The sequence below is a fragment of the Ovis canadensis genome, chromosome 7 (genome assembly GCF_042477335.2).
Source record: "Ovis canadensis isolate MfBH-ARS-UI-01 breed Bighorn chromosome 7, ARS-UI_OviCan_v2, whole genome shotgun sequence".
NCBI lineage: Eukaryota > Metazoa > Chordata > Mammalia > Artiodactyla > Bovidae > Ovis > Ovis canadensis.
This window is the reverse complement of record NC_091251.1, coordinates 66,157,821-66,179,745: the sequence shown is the minus strand read 5'-3', so window position 1 is coordinate 66,179,745 and position 21,925 is coordinate 66,157,821. Positions and strand designations below refer to the sequence as shown.

The 21,925-nt window shown below is 36.2% G+C and overlaps 1 protein-coding gene across 2 annotated transcripts in view; it reads left to right on the top strand.

Annotated features, from left to right (window-relative positions):
- UNC13C (unc-13 homolog C) overlaps positions 1–21,925 on the top strand; it is a 701,596-nt gene that overhangs the window by 562,740 nt on the left and 116,931 nt on the right. For both annotated transcript variants that reach the window (XM_069596439.1, XM_069596440.1), the window contains 4 exons: positions 1,383–1,509; positions 10,690–10,786; positions 11,574–11,717; positions 20,446–20,523. In XM_069596439.1, coding sequence (XP_069452540.1) covers positions 1,383–1,509; positions 10,690–10,786; positions 11,574–11,717; positions 20,446–20,523 — 446 coding nt within the window. The remainder of the gene's footprint in view (positions 1–1,382; positions 1,510–10,689; positions 10,787–11,573; positions 11,718–20,445; positions 20,524–21,925) is intronic.

Here is a 21,925-nt window from a genome sequence, read left to right as displayed (position 1 = left end):
TGGTATGGAGGGATACTAGACATCCAAAGGGAGAAGGATAAGGAGAGAACCAGCAATGAAGGGGGAAAGGGGGAAATAAATTTGGAGGAAACAGCAAAACATCACCTAATTCATAATCTTGCCTAGGACTTTGATCTATAGGTACTAATATATTACTCTTATTTCTGTGTATAAATGTATGTGTTCTCCCTCTCTGCATTTTTCTTGGTTCTGCAAATTGTCTTGAATTATTGTTTAAATAATTTGAGAATGTTCAATTTAGGGTGGTGTTACCCCTTGCATTTATTATTGGGATTTAAGTCCCTCTAGAGTAAGGTTTTGAAAAGCAGGGATGCCCTCAGTTACTTTATAAGAATCTAATTTCTTCCACAAGTGCTTTTAGCCTGGAATATTAATTAAAGCATGTTCCTATTATAAATCAAAGCCCTTAGCTTGAAGGAGATTCACAGAACCTCAATTAGAAATTCTCAGAGGACACTTTCAACCTCCATATAGTTAGAGATATTTTGGGTTTGGTTGTGTCTATACTTAAAGACAGAATTGGCCAAAATTCATATTGAATAAAGATAAACCTGTCCAGTAACACTACTTTTGTCTCTATTTCCCAGTACTGTATGTCCAGATTGAAGTACTGTTTTAAACTACAGTTTTGAGCAAGAGATTTTTTAAAGTTACATTTAGAAAATATTGCTATATGGGAAAATAATCTTTTAAAAGTGTCGATATACGTGTATGATAACTGATGCACTTTGCTGTATACCTGAAACCAACACAACATTGTAAATCAACTATACTCCAATAAGAATTTTAAAAAGAAAAGAAAATCATGCAGACATGTCAGAAGAGTCACAGTACAAAATAATTTTAGCTTAACTTAAAAGGTGAAGAAAAAATCAGCTATCTTAGAAGTTAGATATATTTCTTCTCCTTAATTTTTTAAGTATTAAATATCCAGGCCAGAAATGTGATCTACTCATTCACATCTCCAGTATTAATTAGGAATTATGCCTCCTACTTTGGTTCATGTTTTATTCATACTTACAAGTTTTAATTCTTTCTGGCACTTTAGTATCAAGCTAAAAGTAGTCAAAATATGAAAGCTTGCAGATAAGTAGAAAAATGTTGGTATGTTATCACTCTAACTCAGCACAATGCTCACCTTTTCCAGGAAAGCACATTACAACATTCACATTTCTACACAGGACCAAACAGATGATTTTTGCATTTTGTAAAATTTCAGGTTTGTCTTTAGCAATTCACTTTGCCTTAACCTCAGATATAATATTTTCTTCCTTTCTGACATAGGAATAATAAAAGTAGACTGGAACACAGCATTGTTGGCAAACCACACGTTATTAAATGTTTGATTTTATCTATTACAGAACATGAAAAGCAGAGGTTATGCAAGAGCACTGATTATATGAATTTGCATTTCAAAGTGAAATGGTTTTATAATGAATATGTGCGGGAACTTCCTGCCTTCAAGGATGCCGTTCCTGAATACTCCTTGTAAGTAGTGATTTTTTTCACCCCCACGTTTATTCTCAATTCATAGTCCTGTAAAATTACACCTGAATTATGCAGCCCTAAAATCTCTTCTCATAATCTTCATTTGAATGCAGACATTTCTGTTATGAAATTAGTGTTAAATGATTTGCATATCTTTAGGAAGCATATTTAATTGAATTGTAAGTATGTCTTACTTGTATATTCAAGTCAAAGAGAAAGAAATACATTATGCATAACAGCTCACACGATGAAATGATTTCTTATAAAAGTGCTTGAACTTGGATTTTGTTAGGAAAATGAAGGGGGCTTGTATATTGATCTATATAATCCACATTTCTCTTTATTTCAAACCTAACCATGTCTTAGAAATTTATATTTCTAAAATAGAAGTCACTATTAAACAGGTAACATTGTCATAAGCATATTTCTATCAAATACAATTATAATCACACAGTCAGATTTATAATACTGTGCATTTGATATTTGTCAGAATTCCATTTTATTCTGTTGAAAGGGGTCTGCCATATACTAAGCACTGTGCCAAGTGTTGTAGGAAATGGAGAAAAAAATAAAGACCTCACCTTGAAAGGAGCTTATACTCAAGGAGACATGGACAAGAACAAAAATCATGATAAACCAAGACAAATTGAAATAAGTACTAATTCAAGTAGTATAAGCAAAATGCAGTGCAGTCTCGCAAAAGTGATCTATTACAGTGACTCTACACAGTATTTATGAATAAGGTAACATTTAATATAGACTTTGAAAGGTTGGTCAGGTTATAACAAGGAAATAAAAGTTCTGAGGGTAATTATGGAAGAAGGAACACATGGGCTGTGGCCCATGGGAAATAGTTTAATTTCAGTGAAGAACACAATATTTTTACAAAATTAGTAGAAAGTAATGTAGGAAAAGTGCTTCTGACTAGATTATATAAATACAGTGAAGCTTTTGCTACTTTCATTAGGCATTGTGGAAGTTGGAAGAGGCAAAGAATGGAAGGGGTAGAGAAGAGATTTAGAAGGTAGTGAGTAATGTAACGATAAGATTAGAACACCCATTTATATAACTTTTCTCATAGAAGTTTATAAGTTAGAATGAGATACCAAGAGAAGTAAGAAGTTTACACATAATAGTGTGACTGTAGTAAAAGTGTAAAGGAGAAAGGTGTGGGAGATAAATTTCAAAGATAGAATTTACAGAATTTGTCAGCTAAATACACTTGAGGATAGAAGAAAGAGTTAAAGATGTGGTACAAGTGTCTAAGTGTTGGTGACATCGTTGGCTGGGAATAGGGAAATAAAAAGGAGAGCTATTTTCCAGAGACTTCTGCTTCTGGCTCTGTCTGAACTAACTATAATCAGACTAACATGCTCACTGAAGACCAACTATAAAAGCTGAATAAATTAAACAGCATCAGAGAGCAATCAAGGCAAGTCACTAAGGATTAAGGCACTAAGGCAAATTAAGGATTGAGTTACTAAGGTCCCTGAGAAAAGAAATGCATTGAGGTGAACCCCGTGTTTGTTGCAGTTTCTCCCCAGTCCTCTCCAGCTACATGAATTTACCAATTTGCCCTACCAGTCATGGTGGTCAAACAGAGAACAGTAACCCAGAGTTTACAGTGATCTCCATGGGCTAGAGAAACAAACATTGGTGTTCAGGGCTATAAAGGCTGCTTGGTCTTATGGGACCAAGATCTCAGAACAAAGGGGACTACAGAGAAGTAAGTACAACATGTTGTATGCAGTTTCATTTTGAGGTGTTCTCTGATTCTTAATCTGCCCTTGTGTGGAGAGTGAGGCAGAAATTGAGTAGAATGCAAGCACTATGAGATTAAAAAACTATGTAGAGACTTCAACATTCTCACAATGTTGGGGAGACAAAAATTAGAAGGTAAGGCTTTCTAAGAAAGAAGAAGCACTATAAACATCCCAGTTTTTCAGGTGAGATCCCTGAAGGACTCTGTTCTAAAAATAAGGGCAAACTGGAAATAGACCAGCCTAAAACCTAGCCTTTCCTGGATCTTGGTGATCTTCCTACATTCTATCTACAAGCAGAAACTTAGATCCGCTCTGAAGGAAATGATAAATCAAAGGTTCCACAATATTTCATAGACAATGTACAATATTTAAAAGGTTAAAGATTGCCAGACAATAGGACCAAATGACTAGAATCCAAGAGAAAAAGAGATATTAGCCTTATCAGACAGAGTTTGATATGTCCTTCAAATTGTGGGAGGACTTCAACAGTAAAAAAAGAACCTATAAGAAAAATAAATTGGACATCATAGAACTGAAAAAGGAAAAGTTAGGAATGTAATAGATGGATCTAATGGCAGAATATACATAGCAGAGGGCCTAAAATAACTGAGCCATAGAAACAAAAAATACAAATATAGAAAAAAAATAATACAGGGATATATGGGGCAAATTATAAAAAGGTCTGGTGCACAATGAATTGGGTCCCAAAAAAAGAAGAGAGAAAGAATAAATAGTATTTGAGCAGTGTGTGAAAAGATACTAGGTGTGGATTTTGCAAAACTGATGAAAAGTTTGAAACTAAAGTTCAAGAATTTCTATAAATCCTAAGAAGGATAAATGCAAGGAAAACCACCTGCAGGAACATCATAGAAAACTGCTTAAAATCAAAAAGAAGTAAAGCTTAAGTGTACTGGGGTCAAGGAAGGGAAGACACTGCCTTCAAAAGAGCAGCAGTAATACAATTGACTGATTATTCAACAGAAGTGACTGAAACCTGAATGCAATGCAATGATATGTTCAAGTGCTGAAAGAGAGCAGTTAGAATTCTACAGGCGTCAAATATATACTCCAAAAATAAAGGAAAATGAAAGCATTTATACAATATAACAGGATCTTCCCAACCCAGGAATAGAACCCAGGTCTTCCTTACTGTAGCCAGAATCTTTACCAACTGAGCTACAAGGGAGGCCCAGCTAAAAACCCAAGAAAACTCATTTCCAGGAGACTCTCATCAAAAATATACTCTAAGCCTTCAAGACAGAGGAAAATGACTCAAGGTAAGAATTACAGTTAATAAAGAATTAAAAGTATTAGGGAAGATGAACCAATTAGTACATTTAAAGCACATTAGCAATATAAAATTTTAAAAATCTGTAGAATAAAATATGCATAGAATTAAAATAGAGGACAAAAATAGCATGAAAATATAGAAGAGTGATAGACTGAGTTAATATAAGGTTCTCAAATTGTTTAGAAGATGTAAATACTCATTTTAAAAAGCTTTTACTATGTCTTGAGTGTGTGTGTCGTAATGCTTGGCATCAAATAAGATCATGGGGAAGGAAGAGAGAGTAAAACAAAACTACTTAAAAGGCAAAAAATAAGAAAGAAAGGAATGAAGAGCAAGTAGGAAACTGGGGGTGGGGATGAAAGATGATAGATTTTAAATATAATGTATCAGAAAATTAAGTGTAAACTATAAGTGCAAGTAGATTAATATTCTAGCCAACAAGTATTGTTCTATTAGATAAAATAGTAAAACCCAAAATATCTTTCTTATAATTTATTCACCTAAAACATGAGAGTCTAGAAATGTTAAAGGATGAAAAAATAATTGAAAGCAAAATTATGCAGCTATATTATTAAAAACAAAGATTTTAAGGTAAACACTTTGAGAGAAATTTTTCGTGATAATTAGGGAACAATTCAACAAAAAGATGTTTCATTGCCAGTGGAAAGATATTGCATGTTCTTGGATTGGAAGAATTAATATTGTTAAATGGCCATAGTATCCAAAGCAATCTACAGATTTAATGTGATCCCCATCAAATTACCCATGACATTTTTCACAGAACTAGAGCAAACAATCCTAAAATTTATATCTCACTATGAAAGACCCCGAATTGCCAAAACAATTCTGAGGAAAAAGAACAAAACTGGAGGAATAACCCTCCCAGACTACAGACAATACTACAAAGTAACAGCAGTCAAAACAGCATGTTACTGGCACAAAAACAGATATATGGATTAATGGAGCAGAATAGAGAGCCCAGAAATAAACCCACACAACCTATAATCAATTAATCTTCAACAAAGGTGGCAAAAATATACAAAATATACAGTCTCTTTAGCAAGTGATGTTGAGAAAGCTGGACAGCTACATGTGTATCAATGAAGTTAGAACATACCCTCACAGTATGTTCAAATATGACACCATAAAACTCCTGTAAGAGAACACAGGCAAACATTCTCTGACATAAATCCTATCAGTGTTTTTATTAGGTTAGTCTCCTAAGGCAATAGAATTGAAAATGAAAATAAACAAATGGTACCAAATCAAACAAGCTTTTGCACAGCAAAAGAAGCCACAAACAAAATGAAAAGACAACCTATGGAATGGGAGAGACTATTTGCAAACAGCATGATGAACAAGGGATTAAATTCAAAAATACAAAAACAATTCACATGACTCAACAACAACAAGAAGAACAATCCAATCAAAAAATGTGCAGAACAAATAAGTAAATATCATTTTTCTATTTGTTCAAGCTTAAAAAAATTGGGCAGAAGACCAAGAGAGTTCCCCAGAGACATACAGATGGTCAATAGGCACATGGAAAGATGCTCAACAAAACTAACTAGAGGAATGCAAATCAAAACTACTGAGATATCACCTCACACAGGTCAGAATGGCCAACATCAAAAAGTCTACAAATTAACAAATGCTGAGAAGGTGTTGAGAAAAGGGATCCCTCCTACAGTTGGTGGGAATGTACATTGGTTCAGCCACTATGGAAAACAGTATGGGGGTTCCCTAAAAAGCTAAAGCAATCTCACTCCTAGGCATATATCTGGAAAAAACTAACTTGAAAAGATACATGCACCTTCAAATTTATAGCAACAATATTTACAATAGGCAAGTCATGGAAGCAACCTAAATATCCATTGACAGATGAATGGATAAAGAAAATGTGGATCAAATATACAATGGAATATTACTTATCCATAAAAAGAATGGAATATTGCCATCTGCAGCAACATGAATGGACCTAGAGGTTATCATACTAAGTAAGTCAGATAAAAATACCATACGATATCATATTTATGAAATAAGAAATATGATGCAAATGAACTGATTTACAAAACAAATACTCACTCATAGACACAGAAAGCAATCTTATGGTTACCAAAGGCGTAAGGTGGGATAGAATAAATTAGGAGACTGGGGATTAACAGATACAAACTACTGTATATAAAATAGATAAACAAGGCCCTACTGTTTAGCACAGGAACTATAATCAGTACCCCATACACACCAAAGTGGAAAAGAACATCAAAAAGAATATATAATGTAATATATACAACTAACTCACTTTCTTGTACACCGGGAACTAACACAACATTTTAAATCAACTGTACTTCAATTAAAATTTTTCAAAAATAAAGTTTAAAAAGATATATCATTTTTCAATATGTATGTATTAAGTGACATGTCAGCAAAATATATAAAGCAAAAATTGTCAGAAATAAAATGAAAAATAAAATCTACAATCCTATTTGAAGATTATAATTCTTTCAGAAACTGAAGAATCAGACAAAAATGTCATTAATAAAGACATTTCAAAAGCATGAATAAAACACTTATCTACCCAGATATATCTATCTGCTCATCCAGAGTTTCCACAAATTTTCATAGATATCATTTACACACACACACATATACACACACACAGAATACCTATCTATAATTTATAATTAACCAGCAGTGAGAAAATACACATTTTTAACAGACACATATGGTGCACTTACCGAAACAGACTATCTGTTAGACCCCAAAGAAAATATAATGAATTTTAAAAGCTTAGAAAATATAATGTATGTTCTTGGATCACAGAGAGGAAATTAAGCAGATACTCTAGATTATTCATATGTCAAAAAATAAACCACAGTGTAAATTACACAGTATTTTTAACTAATGATAAAATATAGCATGTCAAAACTTGTGGATTATAGCTAAAACAGGAAATAGAGGGAAATTTATGGCTCTGATTCTATACAAAGAAAGGAAAAACTATAAAATCAGTGATGTAAGTTATCAGAAGAAATATTTAAAATCAAGAGAAAATAGAAAAAGAAAATATCAACATGACCTGGGATAAAAATAAAGTAGAAAGTTTTATGTGCTCAGTCCTGTCCAAGTCTTTGCAACCCCATGGGCTGAATGAAGCCTGTCAGATTGCTCTGTCCATTGAATTTTCCAGGCAAGAATACTTGAGTGGGTTGCCATTTCTTACCCCCACGGGATCTTCCTAACCCAGGGATCAAACGTGCATCTCTCCTGTCTTCTGCTTTGGCAGGCAGATTCTTTACCACTGTGCCACCTGGAATTAAAAAGCCAAGTGTGTTTTTGAGAAGATGATAAAAATCCAAGAAACCTTAGCAAGGGCAGTGCAAAGAAAAAAAAAAGTCACAAATTACCATTATCAGGAAAAGATATCACAAAAGATCCTACAAAGATAAAAAATTATTAAGAGAGCATTTATGGTAGGCCATTTAAAAGTTAGACAAAATGTATAAATTCCTTTAAAACTAAAATCAAGCTAGCATAACAAAAAACATAAAATCTGAATGGGTCTGTAAGTATTTTAAAATTTGAATCCTTAATTAAAGCTCATGTCATAATTAAAACTCCATGCCCAGATGGCTCCAAATGGAATTCTTCCAAATGTTTAAGAAAGAATATCACCAATGTAACACAAACTGTTCCAGAGAAGGTAGGAATACTTCTCAAACCATTTTTAAGGTCAACATATCCCAACTACTAAAACTCATTGAGAACACAGCAAACAAGAATAATTACAGGCCAATTTCTCTCTGAACATAGTTAAAAAAATAAATGAAATATTAGCTAATATAAAAAGACTAATATAAACATGACAAAGGGGAATTTATTCCTGGGATATGAGACTAAATATTTTAAAAGCAATGAACACAATTCACCATATTTAAATTATGAAGGAGAAAATTCCTACAATCATTACACTAAACTTATAGCAATAATTAGATAAAATAGAACATTAATTAAAAATCAAGGAAACTCTTAATCTAATAAAAGAAACCCCCTCCCCCATTTAAATAAACTATACAAACACAGATAAAATTTTGAAAACTTCCCCATGATATCAAGAATAACCAATTTTATATATATAAGCACTTTGGCCACCTCATGAGAAGAGTTGACTCATTGCAAAAGACTCTGATGCTAGGAGGGATTGGGGGCAGGAGGAGAAGGGGACGACAGAGGATGAGATGGCTGGATGGCATCACTGACTCGATGGACATGAGTCTGAGTGAACTCCGGGAGTTGGTGATGGACAGGGAGGCCTGGCGTGCTGCGATTCATGGGGTCACAAAGAGTCGGACACGACTGAGTGACTGAACTGAACTGATATATATATACACACATATATATACATATGTATATATATGTGTGTGTGTGTAGGACTTCCCAGTGGTAAAGATCCGCCTGCCAGTGCAGGAGACACAAGAGACGTGGGTTCAATCCCTGGGTTGGGAAGATCCCCTGGAGGAGGAAATGGCTACCCACTCCAGTATTCTTGTCTGGAAAATTCCATGGACAGAGGAGCCTGACAGGCCACAGTCCATGGAGTTGCAAAGAGTCAAACACAACTGAACACACACACACACACACACACACACACACATATATACCTGAATCACTTTACTGTACAGTAGAAATTAATACAACATTGTAAATCAACTATACTTCTACAAAATGAATTTTTTAAAAAAGAACAAAACTGATAACTGATAAAATCACTTTTATTTAACATTGTGCTAGAAGTCCCAGGCAGGTGCAGTAAGACAAGAGAAAAGTCTAATGATTGTAAAAGCATATAATGATGCTGTCAATATGTTATTATGACATAATTATACATCTAGAAAATTTAAAAAAAAACTATGGGAAAACTAATAGAATCTAAAATGTGAATGTAGTAACTTCACTAAATTTCTATATGATAGCCACAATCAGAAAATTACATATACACAATACCATTTAAATGATATTAAAACCATGATAAAGACTTGTGATGAAAGATGTGCATGCCTTCTATTCAGGAAACTATAAAATATTACTGAGAGATACTAAGATGTACTCAATAAAAATATACAATGTTCCTTATAAGATGCATTATTATAAAGATGATAGTTCTCCCTTCGTTGATTCAATACAATCCCATAAGGAGCACAGCAGCTCTTTTTGTGCAGATTGACAAGTTTGTTCAAAAAAATGTAGTACATAGAAATACAAAGGGCCAAGACTAGCCACAGCAACCTTGAAGAGGAAGTAAAAATGTTGGAGAACTGCACTATCAGTTGTCAAGACATATTCAAAAGCTAGTTATTAATTGTATAGTGTTGTGTGTAACAAATAGATGAATGAAATAGTCTGAAGACAAATCCACTCGTTGCTGTTAATTGATTTGCATCAAAGATGCCAACTCAAAGCAGTGGGGGTAAGGATGACCTTCTAAATAAGTGGTGCTAGACAACTGTACATCCATATGGAAAAAAGAACTTTGAAACTTAGACCATTCACAAAACCCAATTGCAGGTTGACTGCAGATCATTAAAATTTAAAGGTGAGCCTGCAGGATCAGTTACAGGAGAGGAGCTATGGTAGATGAAAGCCAGATGGCAAAGCCCTGAGAAATAAGAGAATGACGCAATGGGGGCAGACAGCATACAAGATCTACATTTTACAGGATTTTGAATTGTAAAGAGAATCATTGAGTGGGAATTGGGAACTAATCAGGAAACAGCATGAGAAGGGTCAAGAGAAAGGAAGGGACTGAAGGTAAAAGGGAAAGTTAGATAGATAGATATTAGCCACCCTGCACAGCATGTAGGATCTTAGATCCCCAAACAGGGATTGAACCCATGCCCCCAGCAGTGGTAGCTCAGAGTCCTAACCACTGCACTGCCAGGAAATTCCGAGAAGGGGATACAGTTAAGTGAAGATAAAGGTCTTCAAGGTGGCAGAACTAGAAAAAGAGAATGAAAAGGTTTTCGGTCCTGAATTACCCTCAGATAAGAAAAGAGCAATACTGCATTTACTGTTAATTATGTGTGAATGACATCTTTTATAGTATGTCATAATATTAATTTTTTTCAGGTGGTTTGAACCTTTTGTCATGCAGTGGCTAGATGAAAATGAAGATGTGTCAATGGAGTTCCTACATGGAGCCCTGGGAAGAGACAAAAAAGATGGAGTGAGTTTAAATGACTTTCATAGTGCTTATTGTTGAGATTTATTCACACTGCTCACTTTTAAGCTAATGGGAATTGTCAGGTTTATTGCTATTAATTAAGGTTTATTTTAATCCTCTAATTATCAAAATATAATTAGAACACAATTTTAAAGTCTGATAAGACACCGAGGGAATTGCTTAAAAAAAAAAAATCAATCACCCTTTTGCCCCAATATTCTTTACTCCTTGAATTGGCCTGAATCTACAAGTTCAGTGAAAGTGAAAGTGAAGTCGCTCAGTCGTGTCCGACTCTTTGCGACCGATGGACTGTAGCCCACCAAGCTCCTCTGTCCATGGGATTCTCCAGGCAAGAATACTGGAGTGGGTTGCCATTTCCTTCTCCAACAAGTTCAGTAGGCTTATACAAAGCTTCCCCATTGCTCTGGAACCTTTCCAGGATTCCAAGATTAGAGACAGACACCCTCCCAATCCCTCTAGAGTAAATCAAATGTCTCGAGCCACAATCAGCTTGCTAAACCATCCTAATGCCTGTGGGGAATGAGAAACTGAAAAAAAAAAAAAAAAAAACACTCCCCCAATTCAATTAATACTAAACCTGCCTCATGATACTAGTTTTACTACACTTTTCAGAAAAGGAGATGAATGATTTTAAAATGAACAAGCATTTTCTTACTGGGAAATGAAGGCGCATGATATAGGAGATTGAGTTGTTTTGAGAAATAATGAAAATTCTTTCTGCAGTCCATCTAATATGCTTTGGGAATGGTTTCATTTTCTCTTTCCTCAGTTCCAACAGACATCTGATCATGCGCTGTTCTCTTGCTCCGTGGTTGATGTTTTTGCTCAGCTTAATCAGAGCTTTGAGATTATTAAGAAACTGGAATGCCCCAATCCTGAAGCATTATCTCACTTAATGAGAAGATTTGCAAAGGTAGGTTAAATGGACTGAATCCTTTCTTTGCTGGGACAATATGTGTGTGTGTGTGTGTGTGTGTGTGTGTGTGTGTGTGTGTTAGTCACTCAGGTCATGTCCAACTCTTTGCGACCCCATGGACTGTAGCCCACCAGGCTCCTCTGTCCATGAAAGTCTCCAGGCAAGAGTACTGGAGTGGGTTGCCATTCCCTTCTCCAGGGCATCATCCTGACCGAGGGATCAAACCCAGGTCTTCTGCATTACAGGTGGATTCTTTACCACTGAACCACCAGGGACTATGGTATGTTATTATTTTCCTGCACAGAATCTGAAAAATGCTGTTATTTTATAGCACTAGTCTTGTCTGACCACTACCCCAATTTAGTTATCTAATCCCAGCAAAAAAAAGACTGTTTCAAGTTTTTCACCTGACTGTTTTTTGCCCTTCTTTTTTCTTAAATATAGATTTATCATCTAAAAAAATCAAGTTACTATTCACACGAATGACTCAGTCATTTGTAATTGATAAGACTACTATGGGTGCCAAATTAATTTACATTTCAGCTTTGTAGCAGAAAATAAATCTTGGAATTTCATATTCAAATGGCAAGTTTTGTTTTTTTTTAGCAGTAATACACTATAGCACAAAATATGTTGAACTTGGAGTAATGAAAATTGAGTTCTAATTTCAAATCGGCCAATAACTATAGTGTGAGTCTGAGCAGTTCCCTTGATTTTTATGAATAGGCTTTTGTTAGTTGATTTTGAGCAACCAGACTTCTCTTAAGACCTCTTCCTCCTCTTATTGTCTAAGAAGGCTTATAAAGTACTTACTACTTTGCAAAAGTTTCAAGGGAAATATAAGAACTAAAAGATGCTGTCTCTGTCCTTCAGATCTTAAAGATAGACAGACAGATAGATAGATAGATGGATAATCAAGACCACTTGACACGAGCTAATTGGAAGGTGGCATGAAGAGGGATATTCATGAAGAGGGACAGTTCAATCTCAAGAACAGTGGAATCCACAGTAAGTTGAGCAGAAGGAAAACTAATGAGGACTAAAATAGACAAAGTTTCCCTGGGAAGAGAGGGCTCATTCAGCCTAAAAAGATAATGTTAGAAAAGTATCATAAGCCAGGGGAATAGCAGGAACAAACAGATAGGAAAAGCTGAACTTGGCATGGGAAGAACAGGGAGAAACAATCTGGCAAAAAAAGAAAAAAAAAATCTGTTCTGGGAGAGGAAAAGGTTGGGAAAGTAAAGATGTGTCCAGATCTTGAAAAGCTCTGCTTCCCAGGTTGAAAAGTTTAGACTTAATCGTCTGAACTATTTAAGAAATAGTAAATATCTGGAGATTTTGAATCAGAGTAATTATACAACAAATGTAAGGATGGAAGGCAAGGACCTACTACACAATCCTCTGCCTGATGGCCCTGTGGTTGGATAATGGTGGAGGTCTTGGCTGTTTATTTGACAAGGGCTTACTCATTGCCTCACCTGCACACTTTACCAGCCACTTTCAGAGATGTAGTCATGAATAAGCACAATCTCTGACTTTAGAAAACTTATCCTGAGATGGCCAAATCTGTAGACAGCTATGAAAAAGTCAAATGCTATAATCAAGGTATCTCAGAGGCTGAAAAAGGCCATGTGAGTGTGTGTGTGTGTGTGTGTGTGTGTGTGTAACATTAAAAAACAAAGGCCAAAACTCAGTGAACTTGTTTACAATATTTAAGATGTATTAATTTGCCAGGATTGCCTTAAATAAAATACCACAGAATGGTGATGTAAACAGTAGAAAATAATGATCTCCCAGTCCTGGAAACTACTGTAATACATTCAAGATCAGAGTGCCATAATGTCTGCTTTCTTCTGAGGCCGCTCTCTTGATCTGGCAATTGACTACCTTAGTGTGTCCAGACAGTCTCTCCTTTGTGTACATACACCCCTTGTGTTTCTGTGTGCACTCAGCTGCTCAGTCCTGTCTGACTCTTTGTGACCCCATGGATGATAGTCCTCCAGGCTCCTCTGTCCATGGAATTTTCCAGGCAAGAATATGGAGTGAGTTACCATTTGTTTCTATGTGTGTCTAAATTTTCTCTTTTTAGAAAGATGGCAAACATATTGGATTAGAGCTCACCTTATTGGCCTTATTTTAACTAACTCACTTCTTGAAAGATCCTGTCTCCAAATACATTCATATTCTGAGATACTGGGAGTTAGTGTTTCAACAAATAAATGTTGAGGGGACACAATTCAGCCTATAAAGGATGTACATATTTACCATGCCCCTGCTTTTAACCACAGATACAAACACAAAGGGAGGTTACTTCATTTGCATTATCACAAACAGTCTGAGTTTGACATCCTTTGTGAATGCAAGGCATGAGGCAGACCCTGTCATTGGCTCCAGTTCTTAGAAAAGTGTAAGTCTTGTTCACTGACAAGTGGATTAGGAAAGGACTTCAGCATCTTTATTAACTGTAGTAGGATGGTTAATTTATGTTGAGGTAACTAGTTAACACAACAAAGATTGACTTCCTGCTCAGCAAACTTCAGCCTTTGGTAAAAATAAATAAATAAATCAACAAAGCCAGATACACTAGTCAAAGTGGTAAGGACAGATTTTAATCAGTAATAAACTACTGCAGTGGGGGAGAGTCCAGACTGAAAGACTGTTTTGATTTGCACAGCCATCACTGGGTGTTTCAGAGGCAGAATGCAGGAACAGGGAGAGCACAAGTAGGGCTTAAAGAGCAGGAGAGGGGCTTGATCCATGGGAAGCCCACCTAGTTTGCTAACTGGTACTTTTTGAAGTTAGGCCCCTTCCCTTCCACAGAGGCTGGAAGATAGGACCCTATCTTCAGGTGTTGGCTGGAATAAAGGGTAAATCTTTTGGCAGCCTTGGGTTTTTTCAGGCAGGCACTTTAAGGGATGTGGGATCATCCAAGAGGTGTGTCTTTGAACTCTTAGAAATTTTGCTACTGTTTTGTTCAAGTCTTTATAAGCCAAGGTTAAGGCCCAGTTGAGAAGGGGACTCACAGGAGCCTGGGCAGAGCTTGCTCAATAGTGAATCTTAGTCATCCTCCGCTGTTCTGTGACTCAGGACTTCTAGCTTGAGAGGTCCCACTAAGGAAAGAGCATAAGATTTATAGAGGGCTGTGGAACTACAGTTGGAATGTCAGGCTCTTGTCGTAAACAATCTTAAAGAGCAGGCAAAGTGGCTGAATCTCTTTAGTAAAAAATGAGGAGCCCATGAAGGCTTTTAGGCAGACAAACAGCTGTCAGCCTAAAATGTTTTAAAATATTTGTCTGCCATGAAATACTTTGAACTCCAGTTTTTGTATCTGCTAACTAGGAAGACTAAGGTAACTCCCACTTTTAGAGATAATAGTTAAAAATCATTTATCGCAACTTTCTTGAGTAGCTGATTCCAGTTTCCCACTATGGGGAAATCTGCAGTGAATTCTGCAGGAGAATTACTCTAAAAAATTCTCGAAGTCTTTTCTTGACTAGCAGCTGTGCTTTGGATGACTGCCAAGAAAAGAATGAAACAGGGTCATTAGGGACAGTGTTTTTAAAAGTATGTCACATGCTGTTTCTGAAACTCTGTAGTGGAAGCAGGATCAGATAAGAATTGCACGTATTACAAAAGTAGAATTCACAGAGTAGTCAGGTTATGTAAGGCGGGGGCAAAGACGCCCAGAGTGGGAGGACTGTCTGCAGCAAGAGGGAAAGAACTAGGCTGCATGTATCACTGAGGAAAGGTAAGTTTTTATTGGCACAATAAAATAATTTCAGTGAAATAAAGGTACTTTTAACCCATGGACATTCAATACAAACCAGTTACTATCACAGGGAGATGAATTATCACAAGGAATGAAAAACGTTTTCTGGGAAAATAGAAATTGACAAACTTCATGGAAAAATAAACTTTCATTAGCATGATTATTTTTAAAATGGGACTTTGTGGTTAATCTAATTAGCTATTTCAGAGGAACTGCAGACTACTGAAGTTTATCTTATTTCATCAGCTGTGACCATTGGTCTTGAAAACCCTGTCTTTCTTAGGATTGGGATCCTTATATCAAGAGATACTGAAATCCTATTATCTTTCTGGGACATAGACTGATTTAAACCATCCCCTGGAGGAAAGACACATTAATGATGTCTTCAGACATTTAAGAGGAGTTGGCACTGTCAACTGGATCTTAAAAACATGGTTTATTTTCACTAAAGCATATAAAAGACCGAATCAGGTGCCAAGCAAATGCTTTAAATTCCATAGCAGGTACATTCAGGAGCTGTGATGAGTGGGAAAATGGGCATGTGGTTGGAGAATATTCCTATGGCTGTCTTATTGCTCTTGACGAGTATAGGTGCTTCAGTTAAAAGAACAATGAAGTAATATTTTCAGTACTACTTAAAAACAAATCAACAAATGTTAATTGACTCCTAGCTAAGAGTTGTCAATATTATGATGAATGAGAACACATATTCCTTGTGATCTGGGAACCTAATCCTAATTTTAAAAATAATAATGATAATTCATTGAGCACCACTATGTGCTAATCACTTTACATGTATTGTCTCAGTTATTGTTTACAACCACCTCAAGAGATACATACAATTATTTTTCATAATTTTAATGTGACGAAACAAGCTTAGAAGGTTTAAACAATGCAGAGAAGACTAGAAATGATATGAACAGAACACTTTCATCCACCAATCTATATTACTTTCACATTCCAGTGTTATCAGAAATCAGTTAGTAAGTTGAAGAAAAAAAATCTCACCATTCATATTTATCCTTTAAGCCAAACATAGGCATCCCTAGGGAATTCTGCTTTATGTTGGACATGTTAAAATACAATGTGTGAAGCACTGAAGTGGCACCACTAGTGCCATTTAACAAATGCTGCAGTCTTCTTGTCCTCTATGTTGCTCTGATACTGTAAAGCTCTATGCATAAAATGTGACTGCAGAGATGGATTTGGTCCAGGGTTCTTGTCTTCCTGATTGGAAGAGTATACTCCTAGATGTCCCTCCCAGCAGTACTGACAAGATATTTAGTCTACTTCTACAACCCACTCCAGTATTCTTGCCTGGGAAATCCCAGGGACAGAGGAGCCTTGTGGGCTACAGTTGATGGGGTCACAAAGCATCAGACATGACTTAGTGAGTAAGCACTAACAAACCCCAGAATTGCTGACTCAATAGACCTGGGACTGGACCAGTGAATTTTTTTTAATTGATTTAATTTTTGTGACTTCACTAGGTCCTTGTTGCTTCGCAAGGGCTTTCTCCAGTTCAGCAGAGGGGTTACTCTCTGCTGCAGTGGCTTTTCTCGTTGTGGAGCACACACTCTAGGGCACATGGGCTTCAGTAGTTGTGGCACATGGTCTTAGTTGCTTTGCTGCACGTGGAATCTTCCCAGACCAGGGGTTGGACTCATGTGCCCCACATTGTCAGGTGGACTCCTATCCACTGTGCCACCAGGGAAGTCCTGGATCGAGGAATTTATTTCCAACAAGTTCCTAGGTGATGCTTATGATGATGTTGGAAAAATGCTTCAGATAGATATGTCTTAACTAACCGCAGAAGACCCTTGAACAACATGGGTTTGAACTTTGGGTGTCCAGTTTTTAAATAGTAAATTTTACAGTACTATATGATATGTGGTTAGTTGAATCCAGGGATATGGATGAACTATGAATACAGGTGGCTCAGACAGTAAAGGATCCCTCAGACAGGTTCGATCCCTGGGTTGAGAAGATCCCTTGGAGAAGGGAATGGCTACCCACTCTAGTATTCTTGCCTGGAGATTTCATAGACAGAGGAGCCTGGCAGGTTATAGTCCGTGGGGTGTCAAGGAGTTGGATACAACTGAGCTACTAATGCTTTCACTGTAAGCTACAAGTCAGTTTTTTACTGTGCAGAGAGTTGGTGTCCCTAACCCTCTGGTTGTTCAAGTTTCAGCTGTAGTCACTAGTATTAATAAGAAATGTCTAATAGTGATTTTTCTTTGTTGAATAAGTTAGAATTACATTGAAGTTGCCCCTGAAATGTACATGAACACATTTAGGTGTACTTTATATACTCACAAATAAATGGATATTGTTATAGCCAGTGTACTGACAATTCTATGAGCACAAGGCCTTAAACTACATTGTACATGACAAAGCCCTTTTCCTTAAATGCAACCTATCCTGACTTGCAAACCTCTGGCATTTGTAGGTTATTAGATGTGAGATCCTAGGATCAGTTGCCTCCCAGATGGAATTCAAGCAAATCACTTCATAATTCCTATGAAGCAGAGGCAAGAATTAGACCATGTGGAGACGCTGAGAATAATCAGAAATGGTTGTCCGGCTTCTCCTGCCCAAACTAAATCTTGAACACTTGATAGTCTGAGATGCAACAAGCTCCTAAAGGCAGGCTTCTGTTGGTTTTTAATTTTGGAATATAGTGAATTGATTCCTGCAGTTGACACTGTCATAAGAACCTATAAACTGAGAGTAGTGTTCATATGTATGAGTAAATCAGCGCTCATTAGGTAAGATGAAGTCTAAAATAAAATTTGAACAGATGCATTTAGAAAATACTTTAGTCTGATCCACCACCTGTTTTCCTAGATTTGTTAGTCTGCTTCTTGATAAGATGTTATATTTTTCAAAGCCAACTTTTCTATTTAAATTGATGCCTGTTTTCACTTTTGGTGGCTCAGTTGGTAAAGAATCTGCCTGAAGTGCTGGAGACCTGGATTCTATCCCTGGGTTGGGAAGATCCCTTGAAGAAGGGAATGGCAATCCACTCCAGTATTCTTGCCTGGAGAATTCTAAGGACAGTGGACCCTGGCAGGCTACTGTCCATAGGGTCGCAAAGAGTGGGACATGACTAAGCAACAATGCTTTTCTTTTTCTTTCCACAAACTATTGATTTTCTTTCTGCCTGTTAGCTCTAATTTCAGGTTTCAGGTTTTCATTGTGATTTTTAAAGTCTGTAAAATGAGTTCATAGTCACATTCCGTGATTTCAGGTCTGCAAATTATACATCTCTCCTTCAGCTTCACTTCTTGGACTATCTCCCCAAGTTGATTTTGAGTCACAAAGAAAATTCAGAAGAATGTACATAAAAAAGCTTTTGTGTCTTTGCTTTTCTATGAAAAGAGATGATCTCTATTTATTGCTCTTGTTGCTTTCTCTCTTCCAAGAAAATCATGTCTACTTTGGACTTAAAATAATTCAAACTCTGTAAGAAATAGCAGTAGCCTGCAAACACATCAATATCTGTTTAAGTAATTAAAACAAAATGCAACTAATGAAATTTGTTCATTTTCCCTATTTTTGCATAGTTAATGGAAGCAGAGGGCCTCCTTAGGCTCAGTAGGAGTTATTAGATAGAGAAGGAAAATGTGGAATTAGGATTAAAAATGCCAAGGAGGGGAAGATTAGGGAGTATTTTTAGCAAATATTGCATCAATAAATAACTTACTGTATTAATGGTAAATTAATAGATACTATGATGCAACAAAAGCTGAAATTTAGGTCTTAAGAGGTGTTCTTTGTTATTAGTAAGGCTCTGTATCATTGAAAATATTCATTGCTAAGTCACACATATGGGTATGTTCTGACCCCACTCATAATTCAGGAATATTGTAGAAAGTTGAAAAAAGAACCACCAAAAGGAATTTTGCCATGGTAGAGTTATGTGTATGTGTGTGGGGGGCGGGGGGATGAAGAGGGGATGGCAACTAGAAATCATGCCAGATAATGGCTGGATGGCATCACAGACTCGATGGACGTGAGTCTGAGTGAACTCTGGGAATTGGTGATGGACAGAGGCCTGGCGTGCTGCGATTCATGGGGTCGCAAAGAGTCGGACACGGCTGAGCAGCTGAACTGAACTGAACTGAATGAAAGCATAAAGTGTCAATCATTCAGGAAAAAAGTCATTGGGGGCATCAGGTAATAAGTATCCAGGCATAGAGGAGGTACCACCAAACAATATACCTCCTGAATCTTAAGTTAGAAATAAATCATTTTGTGATGGAGCTGGTTGTATTAAAATACAATGGATGCATGTGGACTATCTTGTACTCAGAAATATTACAAATTGTCATTTAAATATAAGTTTGAAATCCTTCTTTTGGCAAAGGTGTAGATTTAGTCACTGCTATGGCCCTTGTTGACTTCTCTGGTGGCTCAGATGGTAAAGCATCTACCTACAGTACAGGAAACCCGGGTTCAATCCCTGGGTCAGGAATATCTCCGAGAAGGGAATGGCAACCCACTCCAGTATTCTTGCCTGGAAAATCCCATGGATGGAGGAGCCTGGCAGGCTACAGTCCATGGGGTCACAAAGAGTCGGACACGACAGAGCGATTCACTTCACTATGGCCCTTGTTTGGCTTCCCAGGTCAGTGGTTAAAAGAATCTCCCTGCTAATGCAGGAGACTCCAGTTCCATCCCTGGGTTGGGAAGATTCCCCTGGAGAAGGAAATGGCAACCCACTCTAGTATTCTTGCCTGGGAAATCCCATGGATGGAGGAGCCTGGTGGGCTGCAGTCCATGAGATCACAGAGAGTCAGAAATGACTTAGCAACTGAGCTCACATGTTGACCCTTGTTTTCTGATTAACATAACCCGGATTGTGTGTGTTTGTGGGGATAGATACATATGTAAAGATATATGTACATATAAAGTTTTACTTACCTGAATGAATTTCACAATTTTTTTTCCTAGACCATCAATAAAGTACTACTTCAGTATGCTGCAATTGTATCAAGCGATTTCAGTTCATACTGTGATAAGGAAAATGTGGTAAGTAAAAATGTCTCTATTTTCAAATAGTCCTCAATTGAGAACTGATATAAGTAAGCAATTTTATTTCTGTTTTCATATAGATGATAAAAATAGAGATCTCAGGAGACTGTTAGAAAGCTTTCTAGTAGTCCTGAACTGGTATAAAATAGAATTCAGAGGAAGGTTGAGAGCATCTCAGTGCCAGTCAGCTTGTGGTTTTCCATGATGGTAAGAAGTAAAGACTCATAAAAACAATTTAAAACCCACATCATTGTAAACACTGGAGCTGGGACCTAGGAGTTAAAAAGTTCAATGTTCACACCAAATAGTGTAGTTTTGGCATCAATACCAAAATAAGTATAATTTATTCTTTTAGTTTTCAAATAAATTGAAAAGAATGGTTAAAGTAAGGAGTGATACTGATCTTTACTCTGAATTATTAACTTACCGTCTTATTTTTTGGATGATTGACAAATGTTGATAAAATCTAAGCCAATATTACAGATTAATGAAAGGAATAAAGAGAAGTGAGATAAACGAAAAGTAATTTGGAATACAATCAATGTTATTTTATGGTGGAAGGTAAAATCTTTCTATTCACCATAAACAGTTTAGGAGAAATATGTTGGTAACATTATAAGAATTTTTTAAAACACTGAAAAATATTTTAAAAGTCAGTACTAAATTTTTCAAGAGAAAAATCAGGGTTTTTTTCCTCTGTCAAAAAATCAGTTCCTACTATCCAGCAAATCTTAAAGAGAATTCTTGCTGAAACCTCACTGACCTCTTGCTGACAGCTCATTAAGATAAGTCAGCCCTAACAGTTCTTGAGGGTCCCAGAAGATTCTCCTTTTCCTTAAGTGAAAATGCTTCCCAGAAATTTTACTGAAATGCCTGGATGTCTCAGTAGTGATTTCTAATTGCCATTGATTACAAATATTCTAATAGACAAGATAGAGTATTTATTTATTGAAAGCATCTAGCTACAGTTAAATTTATAATACAGCTGAAAAACAATATGTTGAAAATCAAAACAGTGCCAGATAATTTCAGAAAAGATTCTGACTTCCTTGGTATCAAAAATTGAAGATTTTGAAAGGTGGCTATGAATTATCAAGGCCAATTCCTGTCATTCAGAAAGGGAAAATAGCTTTAAAAAACCCCTGCAGACTTCTACTTTATGTTTTGACATTTATAGTTTATCTTTAATATGAAAAATATAAATCAGCATTATATTATCCTCTGTATTTTTCTTTATATTTTATACTTTTCAAAATGAAATTTTTATAAAGAAAAAAAATCATTGAAATATGATAGCACACAAGCTTACTTTTCTTTCTTTAATGCTTTTCTTTCCTAATTACTGATGTCTTGACTAGCCTTAGACTTTCATTTAAATTCCAAGTGTTATTTTAGCTTT